Genomic DNA, 13,651 nt, shown 5'->3' with positions numbered 1-13,651 from the left:
AGGGAGGGAGGGAGGGAGGGAGGGAGGGAGGGAGGGAGAGAAGAAGGAAGGAAGGGGAGGCACCAGTGACTCATGCCTGTAATCCTAGCTACTCAGGAAGATATGATATGACAATCATGGATCAAAGTCAGCTGGGACAAGAAAGTCTGTGAGACTCTCATTTCCACTAAACTACCAAAACTGGAAGTAAAGCTATAGTTCAAGTGGTAGAATGCTAGCTTTGAGCAAAAGAAGTTCAGGGACATCTCCTAGGCTCTGAGTTCAAGCCCCAGGACCAGCACCCCTTCACCACCACCCCCAAAAAAGAAATGCTTTCAATCTGCACCTCTGCACTAAAACCACCTGTTCTAATTAGACTCCCTGATCTGAACTGCTAGGTGATCATCCACATCCCAATGTTCACATTAATTGTGCTGTTAGTCCATTTGTGCACAGACATCCATTGGATTTAAACTTTGTTTACCTTTGTTGGATATAAAAGAATTCTTTAAACACATTTTTCTATTTTCATTCATGTATGCTATTTTAGCATAAAATGTATTTATCATTTATTATTACATGTCAATTATGTATCATGATATATAAATGTGTATTATAATTATCTTATGGTAAATGCAATTATCTTATGACAAAATGATCACAAACTTTTTCTTTGGTGCTGGTCCTGGGACCTGAACTCCTATCCTTGAACTTTTTTGCTCATGGCTAGTGTTCTACTACTACAGCCACAGCTCCACTTTCAGGTTTCTTCTAGCAGTTATAAGATACAAGTCTCATAGACTTTCCTGCCCTGGCTGGCTTTGAACCGTGATCTCAACCTACTGAATAGCTAAGACTACCGGCGTGAGCCACTTCTGCCCAGCCATGAACTCATTTTCCATCATTTAAATGAATGGAGCCAGGCACTAGGGGCTCAAGTCTGTAATCCTAGCTACTCCAGAGGCTGAAATCTGAGGATGGTGGGTTGCAGTTCTCAGCAAAGCCCAATCAGGAAAGTCCATGAGGCTCTTTTCACCAATTAACCAGCAAAAAGCTGAAGTGGAGCTGTGGTTCAAATGGTAGAGCACTAGTCTTGAGCAAAAAAGTTCAGATAGCACCCCACCCTGAGGTCAAGCTCCAGGACTGGTCCATGTATGTGTGAGTGTGCACAAACACACACACACACTCTCTCTCTCTCTCTCTCTCTCTCTCTCTCTCTCTCTCTCTCTTTCTCTCTCATACACACATTTCTAATGAATGATAGTTCTCTATGGAATATTTCCTTCATTTCTCACTCAAGAATATTTGGAAGGCTGTTTAAATTTCTGGAAAAATTAAAGTGTAGAACAACAAAAAGTAATTTTTCTACCTAATAACAAACATCTTTTCCACAATTACAATATTTTTCTTATCACTGTGAGAGAATAAGTAAAATCTTATATAGTTTTAAATGCTTTTGGCCATTGCTTGTCACCAATAATGTTGAGGAAGACTGTAAAAAAGAAAGAGAGGAAAATGCTAACGCCAAAATGTGTCTGCAGTACCAATTCTAAATATAAAAAGTTTATAGGCAATGACAAAGTCTTTAAATAACTATGAAAGCCACACAAAATTTCTTTAAGATTTTGAAACTGACTTAAGATTCAAACGTAAAATGATATAAAATTTATATTTTAGAATCAATAGGATGTTCCCAATTTTCCTGGCTTGATATTTCACCTTTTCAATTTACTCTCCAAAAATACTTAGTATGGAAGCTCAACTGAATAACACTACTAAACTGTGGTGGGCTGACAATATTACTGAGGCTATCATCAATAGCATATTGTAAATATTTATTCTCTTTTAAAATTTTGGAAGACACTTGTTCTTTTATAAAAAATAATAATCCCTTATGTTTCCAAGAAATTGCTTCTATTATGTATTAAGAATTTCTTGCTTCTATTTGCCATTATTTTAAATTCTCAATTGCTTCCTCATAGTAACCTAACTGGTGATTTGATACCTACAAATTATTTATTTGCTCTTCTGTTTCCTGTTTTGAAAAAATTTCAAAGTATTTTTTATACTTGGATATGAATTTGTATAGTCAAAAATACTTAGATGCCAAATTCAAGCTATTAAAGGTAATCTGTGATAAACCATAAAAATGCAACTTCTCCCTACTAGAAAAGAACCAAAGTAAATGAAAAGCTGGGTTAGTGTGATTTAATCAGTAATTAAATGCTTTCTGGCATAGAATAATAGAAGATTAACTAGCGATCTCCTACAGGTATCTAACCCAAAAGTTGACAGATTAAAAAGATGTCATTTTACTTCATTTCTTTTGTTGTGGTTTTGTGGGTTGTGTTGTGGTTTGTTTTTCTTTGGGGGGGGGGGTCAGTCATGGGGTTTGAATTCTGGGCCTTGGAGCTATCCTTGAGCTCTTCAGCTCTAGCACTTAAGCCACTGCGCCACTTCTGGTTTTCTGGTGGTTTATTGGAGATAAGATTCTCACATACTTTCCTGCCCCCCTGCTGGCTTTGAACCGTGATCCTCAGATCTCAGCCTCCTGAGAGCTAGGATAACAGGCGTGAGCCACAGGCACCCCACAAATATCAATCTTTTTTTTTTTTGTCTGTCATGGGACTTGAACTCTGGGCCTGGGCACTGTCCCTGAGCTCCTCAGCTGGAGGCAAGCACTATACTACTTGAGCCACAGCACCATTTCCTTTCTTCATCTTTAACTTTAATTTCTCTAAAACCAAGTTGGATTTAACACATATAGTAAGGCCTCATTAGGCAATGTTAAATTCTAAGGTTAACAGAATACAAAAGTGACCTAAATTCTTAATCTTCTAAAAGATGTCTTCTAACTAATACAAATTTAATGTGGCTGATTTAATGTAAAAGCAGAAAAATGAATACCTCAGGGAAATCTTTTTTGTATATACTTATACTATAAAAGATCTTTTCATTCATTCAGTAAATTATGACTTTCAAAATTACCTGCCAGTGGTTCACATAATGACAAAAAGGGATTCCAATTGTCAAATCTTATGAAGAAACAAAAGAAATCTTCATTATCAAAAAGTCCTATCTAGAATTTAAAAATTCATTTCTGGAATGTTAATGGTAAAATCTACTATCTTAATATTGATGCCCAAATCGAGGATTCCCATCCCAATTCCAACAGAATGACCATTTTAGAACTTTGTCCTTTTTGATGTTCCCTTATTCCAGACTAAGCACCATCATCCATAAGCTTTACTAACTGCTTAGTGGCTCTTTGAACTTGAAATGAAATCTGCGTTCAAAACTGAGTCTGCAACTAGGATATATATTGCTTCTATTCTAAACCTAATAATGCCATTTTTTTTGCTGCTTCCTCCCAAAAAGAGTAGCCTCATTTTTATCTAGTCCTCAGATAAAGTTCAATTAATAAACAAGCAAGATAAATCCAACAGCCTCTCTCAATTTCCATTCATGCAGTTATTTACTCATGTATACTACTGAATACTTTTTATATGCTTATTTATGGTAATGATACTCATTCTCAACATTTATTCTTAGTGATGTGGATGACTGTATTAAAAGATTTGTACATGCCCAGGCCCAGAGTTCAAGCCCCACGACCAACCAAAAAAAAAAAAAAAGGATTTGTACATATTTTCAATGAGTACATATTTTCAATACAAACACAAAGAAAGTTGCTGCCTTCTCTTACCATTGTCCAGGTGCAATTTGTTCCATTCCAAAATTGTACTTTAAAATGATCCCACAGTAAGTTAGGAAAATACCAAGGCTATTCTGTAACCCTAAGCTTTTATATAGTTCTTATAGAAAAATGCACAGTAAGTTGTGAGTTCTCTCATTGACCTATGACCACTGTGGCTATGTGGAACAGTAAATAGCAATGGCTTAGATGAAAGGACCGTCGAATAAAAAGTCTCACATACCATCAGCTTCCTGTTTCTATGCTGCCCTGACATTCTAGAAAATTAGTCTTGGACTTAATCTGTCCAGATTTTATCTAGGAACAAGAAAAAAAATTAGATTTTGAACTATTTCAATTCAATAAACCATCCTTACCGGGAAATGTCAAACACAATTTCTCTCATCAGGCATACTAAAGCAATCTGCCCACTCTGTTTCAGTTTCACATGCAACTCTAAACAAATAGGGTTTTCTTATGGAAGAGATCAATGACTTTAGGTGATACAAAATTTTATGTCTTTATAGTAACTCACCTTTACATATTGAAAGAAAAGCTCTATAAAGTAAGATAATGTTTTGCTTTCAGAGCAACAATAGTATTTGCCTTCATTACAAATAAACAGAATTCATTTAAGATGTTATTCAAATGAAAGGATTAAAATAATCCCAACATTAAACCAAAAAAAAAAGGCATTTTATGTGCTCACACCTTTATTATTCATTTTATAACCCTGGCTTGACAATAACTCTTGTATTTTTATACCACAAATTTGCCTAAGAGTAAAGCATAATATCCTATAGCAGATTTCCTTCATAAACGGTTCAACTGTTAAACACCACTACATTGTTTTATACAAATAGAAAAATCAGAGACGTATTTATAGGTTTTTATATTCCATTTTTAAAACTGCCGAAGTTTAATTCCCATAAAATTTCATTTTGAGATAGGGAACAATCGTTACTACTAATCCTTTGTCTAATCTAAGTGTCTAGTTACTATTAATAACAAAACCTATAGAAGGCTAAACAGGAAGTATAATAAGCTGGCATTATAAAATCACATGGCTATCACCTTAACTCAAAATTCTCCTTTTAATATACAAAAACAAAACAATTAGATATACTTCACAGGTAACAAATGCTACTTAATTATCAAGATATATAAACCACAAGTACACTCTACCTGCATTAATAGTAGGCTCCTGGTCATTAATACAAACTGAGGCTTCTGAAACTAATTTTGTGGTCCCATTCTTTGAGAAGCCTGTCACAAAGCTCCAGGGGGCCAATGAGCAGAAGTAGAAGGTTAACGACTAAAAGGCTTACAATGAATGTAGTGATTCATTAGTAGATTTTAGGAAAATAGAAATACAACCAGAATCATTAATATTCATCAGAAAGCAAAATTAATTAAATCATTTTTCTGTCAGAAAAGGTATCTTTAAAGTTTTATATTTTCAAATGTTCTTTTTTAGTACAACATATAAAATCAAGATGGTGAAAATAAAGCTTCAAGGGTACTCGTGACTCCTTATTTTTCCCCTTTCAAAGGTCTCAAAAAGCACAAACACAATGGTCTTTAAAGTAAGACAAATTCTTCTGTGCTAAATCTTTTTAATTGTCTCTTCTCATCCTCTGAAAACAGGTCTTCTTCATTGGTAGTAGAAGATGTAAAATCATAGTCTCTGGAATGGCCATTTACAAAAGTAAATAAGGGATATTTTTCCTTAGAAGAAAATTTCAGCATCTGTAAGAGAAGGTACAGAAGAATCCCTTATTGATTATATAATTCACACTAGAACCAAATGACTTTAGCCTTGAATTCTCTTGTCAGATTCTTGTTACATTTGTCCAGTGCTACTGTTTTAATTGGGTAAAAAAAAAATAAAGGTGATGAACATCATACAGTTTATTTATAAGTAAATAATTCTTCTTCATGAGGACTCAAACGCCAAAAATTAAGTCAATGCTCACTTCTACCTCCAGCCTTCTCATCACATTAGCTTAGATTCATACTAAACAGTTAAATTGTAAGCTAGGCTTGCTGATTCCAGTACTAAGGAAGCTGAGGCAGAATAGGGAGTTCAAGGCCAACCGGGCCTACATAGAGAAACCCTGTCTCAACAAACCAATCCTTGAAGAAAAAAAAAAACCTTAAGTTTCAAATTATCTTTATCTTTTTTTGGTAGGAACAGACATGGAATAAAATGGAATTGTCTATGGTGAAATATTGGGAAAGATTGTTAACCTAACACAGATAAAAGACACATTAAGCTGAATCAGAAGGCCCTTTCTAATCTCAATTCTGCAATTTGCTTCAGTGTGACCTTGAGCAAATCACTCTTTCCCATCATCTACAAAGCAGGCCAAAGAATATCCAATTTCTCTACTTTAGAGAAAAGCAATAATGTAGAGTTATTTTTAAAATTAAGTTTGGTTTTTGCAAAATTCCTGTATTTGAAAAAGATAGTTTGGCTAAAATATTTTGGTAATAATATAGTCAACCTAAAAAATTGTTCTAGGGGCTGGGAAGGTGGCTCAGTGGTAGAGTGCTTGCCTTGCATGCCTGAGGCCTTGGGTTCTATTCCTCAGCACCACATAAGAAAAAAGAAAAAAGCCAGAAGTGGCACTGTGGCTCAAGTGGTAGAGCGCTAGCCTTGAGCTGAAGAGCTGAGGGACAGCGCCCAGGCCCAGAGTTCAGACCCACGACCGGACCCAAAAAAAAAAAATTCTTTAGTTATAATCCATACTTTACCTTCTAAATAACAACTCAAAGAATTTAGAAGGGACACACACATAAATTTGGAATTAAAAGGCAATATGAGCAATTTAAAATCTGTTAGATTCTTTCAAAATATTTGGGAAGTGGGGGCTGGGAAGGTGGCTCAGTGGTAAAGCACTTGCCTTGCATGCTTGAGGCCCTGGGTTCAATTCCTCAGCACCCATGACAGAAAAAAAAGAAGACAGAAGTGGCGCTGTGGCTCAAGTGGTAGAGCGCTAGCCTTGAGCTGAAGAGCTGAGGGGCATTGCCCAGGCTCAGAGTTTAGGCCCACGACCGGACCCAAAACAAAACAAAATATTTGGGAAGTGAAGCTGTGGCTCAAAGTGGTAGAACACTAGACTTAAGCAAAAAGAGCTCATGGACAGTACCCAGGCCTTGAGTTCAAGCCCCAGGACCAACACATATATACAATATTTAAACTATTTTTTTTTTTGTCGGTCGTGGGGCTTGAACTCTGGGCCTGGGCGCTGTCCCTCAGCTCTTCAGCTCAAGGCGAGCGCTCTACCACTTGAGCTATAGCCACTTCCGGTTTTCTGGTGGTTTATTGGAGATAGGAGTCTCACGGTCTCTCCTGCCCGGGCTGGCTTTGAACCGAGATCCTCAGATCTCAGCCTCCTGAGTAGCTAGGATTACAGGCGTGAGCCACCAGCGCCCGGCTTAAACTATTTTTATTTAAAAAAATAATTTAAGGGGCTGGGAAGGTGGGTCAGTGGTAGAGCGCTTACCTTGCATGCCTGACGCCCTGGGTTCGATTCCTCAGCACCACATAAGAAAAAAGAAAAAAGCCGGAAGTGGCTCTGTGGCTCAAGTGGTAGAGCGCTAGCCTTGAGCTGAAGAGCTGAGGGACAGTGGCCAGGCCCAGAGTTCAGGACCCATGACTGGACCCCCAAAAAAAAATTAAATTAAATAATAAAAAAAAATTTAAGCAAAGCATTGGTGGTTCATGCCTGTAATCCCAGCCACTCAGGAAGCTGAGATCTGAGGATCACAGTTTGAAGCCAGTCTAGGCAGAAGAGTCCATGAGACTCTTATTTCTAATTAACCACCTAAAAACCAGAAGTAGAGATGTGGCTCAAAGTGGTAGAGTGCTAGCCTTGAGCACAAAAGCTCAGGGACAATGCTCAGGCCCTGACGTCAAGTTCTAGGACCAACAAAAAAGAAAAAATGTTTTTTTTAAATAAAACAATGTTTCAACAACCAAAAAAAAATTTTTTGCTTTTGCTTTTTTTTTTTTTGCCAGTCATGGGGCCTGAATTCTGGGCCTGGGTGCTGTCCTTCAGCTCTTCAGCTCAAAAGGCTAGTTAGTGCTCTACCACTTGAGCCACAGTGCCACTTCAAGTTTTCTAGTGGTTTATTGGAGATAAGAGTCTTACGGACTTTCCTGCCCAGGCTGGCTTTGAACTGCGATCCTCAGATCTCAGCCTCCTGGGTAGCTAGGATTATAGGCGTGAGCCACCGGCACCCGGCTTTGCTTTCTATTTTTTAATGGTGTTTCTGAGGTTTGAACTCAGGGCCTCTGAGTCGCTTGCTAGGCAGGTGTTCTATCTGCCACTTGAACCACTCTGCCAACCCTTTTTGTTTGGGTTATTTTTGAGTTAAGATTTTGCTTGATACCCATGCCATCCGGATTGCAATCTTCCTATTTGTGTTTCTTCCATAATTGGGATGCTAGATGTGCACTACTGCACCTAGCTATTTGTGGAGATGGAATCTCACATACATTTTTTGCCAGGATCCCTTGCACTGTGATCCCCTGATCTCTACCTTCCAAGTGGCTAGGATTACAGGCTGAATTACTGCTTCAAAAATTTTTTTTAAATAGTTTGAGACAAGGTCACATTTTCTATCCCAGACTGGCCTTAAATTGTGATCTTCCTGTCATTCGAATACTGGGTATTACTGTTTTGTGCCACCACACCTAGCAGAAATAAATTTTCTCTCTATACATTCACACATACTCAGGGTCTCATACTCTACTACTTGATTCATGCCTTCAGCTCTTTTTGCTTTAGTTTGTTTTTCATACAGTCTCTCACTTTTGTTCAACTCAGCATCCAATATTCCCACCTCCAACTCTGAATAGCTAGGACTAGAGACACGTCATACCAAGCATGACCCAGAAATGAGCTTTTCTATTGGCAATAAAGACCATCTAAGGATTCTGAAAATTGTACTGAGTTACAGAAAATACTGAAAAATCTCAATATTATTTACATCTACTATTAATCATGATCAGTTAAATATGTTTTAAAATAATAATTTTAGGGGTAAAACTAAATTCTCCAATGTCAACATTCAACTAAAGAATTACCCAATTCTTGTATATATTGCATTTATAGATTCTCTTGAAATCTGGCTTAAATAAATAAGTAGGCCTAGCATATAGACACACTGTTAAATTAAAAGTTAAGTAAGACAATATAATATAAAGAATTTTCCTTTCTTTTCTTGGCAGTACTGGTTTCTGAACTCAATAGCTCATACTTTCTAAGCAAGTGATCTATTACTTGAGCCATGCTCCAGACCTAAAATGCATATTTTACTTGTGTAGAAATGAACTATTTAAAAATAGCCATATAACAAAAAAACTAGAAATAATGAAAGCTAGATCTTATACTTCATATGCTAATTTACAGATTGCTTTAATCTATTATATTTACATCCTCCCAAAAAAAGGGAGAGGGGCAAAATGTGACAAATGAAAATGAAGAGGCAAAGAGGGCACCAGATTCATCTGATGAATCACCTTTCATCACCAGCAAGTAGCTGGAATATAGTCCAAAATACCTTGTCATTTTACATTTTAATTTTAATGTCACATGTAAAAGTCCAGTATCTAATGAGCAAGTGTCCACACTCAGCATTTTCAGATCAACACAGCACAGCTAACATTATCATCTCTCGCTCTTTCATTCAAGATCAAGAAAGAACTCATTTGAGTTTATAGCACAAAACTAAGTTGCTCTTCAACATCATATTTAAAGCTTCCCCATGAGAAAATGTCAGACAGGAAATGTTTATCCCTTTGTTATAAAATGTACCTACTTTCTATAAACCCTCTTACAATGTCATCTTCTTACATATAATACCTCTTGATTCAAACTTTTGAGAATTAGAATTTTCTAATGTTTTCAGTTTATTTAAAATAATTTTAAAGGCCATTATATGAAGTCAGTGCCAGTGGCTCATGATTATAATCCTAGCTATTTAGGAGGCTGAAATGTAAAGGTTGCAGTCTGAAGCCAGCCTGGATAGAAAAGTCTGTGAGACTCTTATCTCCAACTAAGTAGCAACAAGCTTGAAGTGGAGGTATATATAGCTCAAGTGATAGAGTGCCAAACCTGAGTGGAAAAAATAAGGAAGAGCATGAAGCCCTCAGATCAAGCTACAGTACTATCACAAAAAAGGCAATCAGATGAAATATACTTTAAAGATTTATCTAAATTAGTTAAAAAGTTAGGTCCACACAAAACCTGCATACATACATTTGTAACAGCTTTACTGTTTGGTAATAGCCAAAACTTAGAGATAACCAAAATATCTTTTAGTAGGTGAATGGATAAATGCAGTACATCCAGACAATGCAACATTATTATATGCTAAAAATAAATTACAAAGCTATCAAAAGACATGCTGAAACTTTATAAAAATCCACATTGTAAAGTGAAAACAGGGGCTGGGATAGTGACTCAGTGGTATAGTTTTTGTTTGTCTTGCATGCTTGAGGACCTGAGTTCGATTCCTCAGCACCACATAAGCAGAAAAAGCTGGAAGTGGCACTGTGGCTCAACTGGTAGAGCACTAGCCTTGAGCTGCAGATCTGGGAGACAGCACCCAGGCCCAGAGTTCAGGGCCCACAACCAGCATAAATAAATAAATTTGAAAAACAATCTGAAAGACTATATACATACTGTATGATCTCAATGATGTGACATTCTGGTAAAAACACCATAGAGATGGTAAACAGATCAGAAACTGAGGAAAAGAGGGATGAATAGGAAGCACAGACACAATTTTTATGGCAGTAAAACCATTCTATATGATACTATAACGGTGATACACATCTCTATATACTTGTGAACCCCATGGAACATCCAACTCATACTGTGGAGTCTTAAAGCTATGAATTTTAAAATTTAATTTTTCCTGAATTTCAGAAGGTTGTATAAGGAGATTACAATTGAGCTCATCCAGTGTATAGTGCTTCTTGATCAGTCTTCTCATGCAAAGATGAGTCCTCTCATTGAAGTTATTGAATTTCACTGTTCCTCACAGCCACTGCAGTCACAGGATTGGACAATAAAGACATCAAATGAGAGCTCTCACACATTCAAATGTATTTATTAAATACACTCTTGTACAGTCATTTATCTTTAATGCCCACTTCATGGCTTCCCAACTAAACTACAATCCCCTTAAGATATTTGAAAGATATCAGACTAGATTTCAGAAGGATAAACCTATGAAATAAAAAAAAAAAAATCCCTCAGATTTTACTTGAAGAACACACACTAGGAGGACTCCGGGAAATGCAATCATGAACATAAGACTAAAACACTACCAATTTCAAAAAGACATTCACTGAAATAATGATGGGCATGGAAAATTGTGTGTCCTTGGAGGAAATGAAAATGTTTATCCTAGAAGAAAAAGGAAACTTATTTCTCTTACACTTTGAGCCTTCAGGTAAGTCACATGGAGGTAGATTCCAACCCAGTATAAGTAAAGCATTAAAAAGAAAAACGTAATGAAAACTATCTGAAAATTGAAAAGATATCAAAGAAACATCACATAATTTGAAATAAAGTTCTCTATCACCTGAAATAAAGAGTAGATAATCTACTGCCTGGAACATGGATTGATGTATATACATAAGAAACTATAACATAGTCCTTATGAGTACATATTCTTGAGTTACTATCTGAGGCTTGACTCTCAGCATTATCATTTATTAGTTGTGACCTTTGTGAAAACTACTGAACCTTTCTAAATGCAAAATTCCTCATCTGTAAAATAGATATAACATTACCCACCTCAGACTAAATGAGATAATGTATACGAAGTGCTTAGCACAGTACCTGACCTACAGTAAAGACTCAACAAATGTTAGCTTCGGATTGAACAACATCAGGAGCTCTAGGATTTAATGTCTATAAAATATAAATTTAGTTCATAGCTAAAGGACAAGTGGTCAAGTGTAATTTTTCCCTTGTGTGGACATCCTTTCCCAACTTAAATGATTAATTTCCTAATATTTGTATTTTTCTTTCCAATTTTCTAGCCTTAGACATCAGCTCTATTAGGTAATATATTTGTCATTAAATCACTAGACTGGAAACAAGTAAAAAAAAAAAGAAGGTGTAGGATTAAAAAATAATCTACAACAAGCCATTCACTAGGCAGCAAAAGAGATGTAAGCCTCAGTTCACAAGTTGGGAAGAGATGGTGTTAGCAGGGTATCTGAGGAAAATGAATATCTTGTAGAGGCTGGAGAGCAGCATACAAAGACAGAACACTTTACAATCATGGATAGAGAGATAAAGACACAATGAAAAAAAAGAAAAACAATTTAAACCTACATAGACTCATTTTCCAAGTCCCACCTTACATTCAGTACTCTTCATCCCTACAGCACCACCCCAACAGAGGAAAATAGTCATTCCTTGGAAACAATGAATGAAGATTCATTGATCAATGATCAATGAATGATCATTACAGAAGGTGAGGAATTAAGTAATAAATAAAATACTAAACTGTAGGACCCTCAGTATCCTTCACTTCTTGCACCAAGGAGATGGTGAAACTTCTCTACAAAAACACCAAACAAATCTTGAGGACAAGCACCACTTATTAACATGAGAGGATGAATCTATAAAAATACAAACTCATGTGAAGTAAGCCAGGCCCAAAGAAACATAGGTCCCATGGTTTCTCTTATTTGCAATAACTAGTATATGTCTGAGTTAAGCAGAAAAGGTCAGATAAGGTGATGTTAGGGAAATGAACCCTAAGATATGTAGTCAAATGTTTTTTTCTTTCATGCAATTGTTTCTAACATAGTTATAAGATTATTTCTTTGTTGCTTTGTATGTCCCTCCCCCTGGTATAACCCCTGCTTTCACTGTTTTTGATGTCGGTATAATTTGTGGAGGGGAAGGGGAAAAAACAAATCGTTTAAATAGGGATACAGGTAGACCCATTGCAACAATGAGATGTACAAGTCATATCAAAAAAGGAACTTTACAATTTTGGTGAGGGGGGGAGGGGAGGAGGATTCAGTGGGGGAGGGGGAGAATGGGAAGGGGAAACAAAGGAGGAGCCTTCAATGCTTGATAAGAAATGTACTCATTATCTTGCCCATGTAATTGTAACCCCTCTGTACAGTATTTTCACAATAAAAAAAATACAAGCTCATTACATAGTCTTACTAGGACAGAAGTCATCACAGCTAAAAAGCCATGTTCATATATGAAGAACTTCTCAGCTTTTTAGTGTCCCACTCTTAAAAAGAAGAAGATACAGAAGAGCAGATCAGCAGTCATTTGGGTAAAAGCATCCAGTGGAAAACCAGATAGTTACAGGAAAAATAAAACAAAACAAAAAATAAAACAAAGAAATTATCTAGAAAGAAACATAATAGAAGAAAACTGAAAAAATTACTACAAATAAGTTCCTCAGGGGAAGAAAAGAGAGAAAACAGATCCTTTAGAAAAAGAATATAGGCAGGGACCAGTGGCTCACACCTGTAATCCTAGCTACTCAGGAGGTTGAGATCTGAGAACCACAGTTCAAAGCCAGCCCAGGCAGGAAAGTCCATGACACTCATATCACCAATTAACTACCAGAAAACCAGAAGTAGAGTTGTGACTCAAACTGATAAAGCACTAGCCTTAAGCAAAAGAGCTCAGGGGCAGTGGCCAGGCCCTGAGTTCAAGCCCCATGACAAAACGAAAAGGAGAATGAATGAATGAATGAATGAAAGATATGAAAGAGGGAGAGAAAGAAAGAAAAAAAGAAAGAAAGGGGCTGGGAAGGTGACTCAGTGGTAGAGCGCTTGCCTTGCATGACTGAGGCCCTGGGTTCGATTCCTCAGCACCACATAGCAAAAAGAAAAAAGCCAGAAGTGGCACTGTGGCTCAAGTGGTAGAGTGCTAGCCTTGAGCTGAAGAGCTGAGGGACAGCACCCAGGCCCAG

The 13,651-nt window shown here is 36.8% G+C and overlaps 1 protein-coding gene across 1 annotated transcript in view; it reads right to left on the bottom strand.

Moving 5' to 3' along the window:
* Nucleotides 1-4,365: 4,365 nt before the first annotated feature.
* Nucleotides 4,366-13,651, bottom strand: part of Atg4c (autophagy related 4C, cysteine peptidase) — a 58,122-nt gene continuing 48,836 nt past the window's right edge. Inside the window, exon 11 of the mRNA XM_013020641.1 lies at nucleotides 4,366-5,422. Coding sequence (XP_012876095.1) covers nucleotides 5,255-5,422 — 168 coding nt within the window. The 3' untranslated portion in view covers nucleotides 4,366-5,254. The remainder of the gene's footprint in view (nucleotides 5,423-13,651) is intronic.

This window comes from Dipodomys ordii, unplaced genomic scaffold (genome assembly GCF_000151885.1).
Source record: "Dipodomys ordii isolate 6190 unplaced genomic scaffold, Dord_2.0 Scaffold51, whole genome shotgun sequence".
NCBI classification, from domain to species: domain Eukaryota; kingdom Metazoa; phylum Chordata; class Mammalia; order Rodentia; family Heteromyidae; genus Dipodomys; species Dipodomys ordii.
The sequence above is the reverse complement of the archived record's forward strand: the minus strand, read 5'-3'. Positions and strand labels throughout refer to the sequence as shown.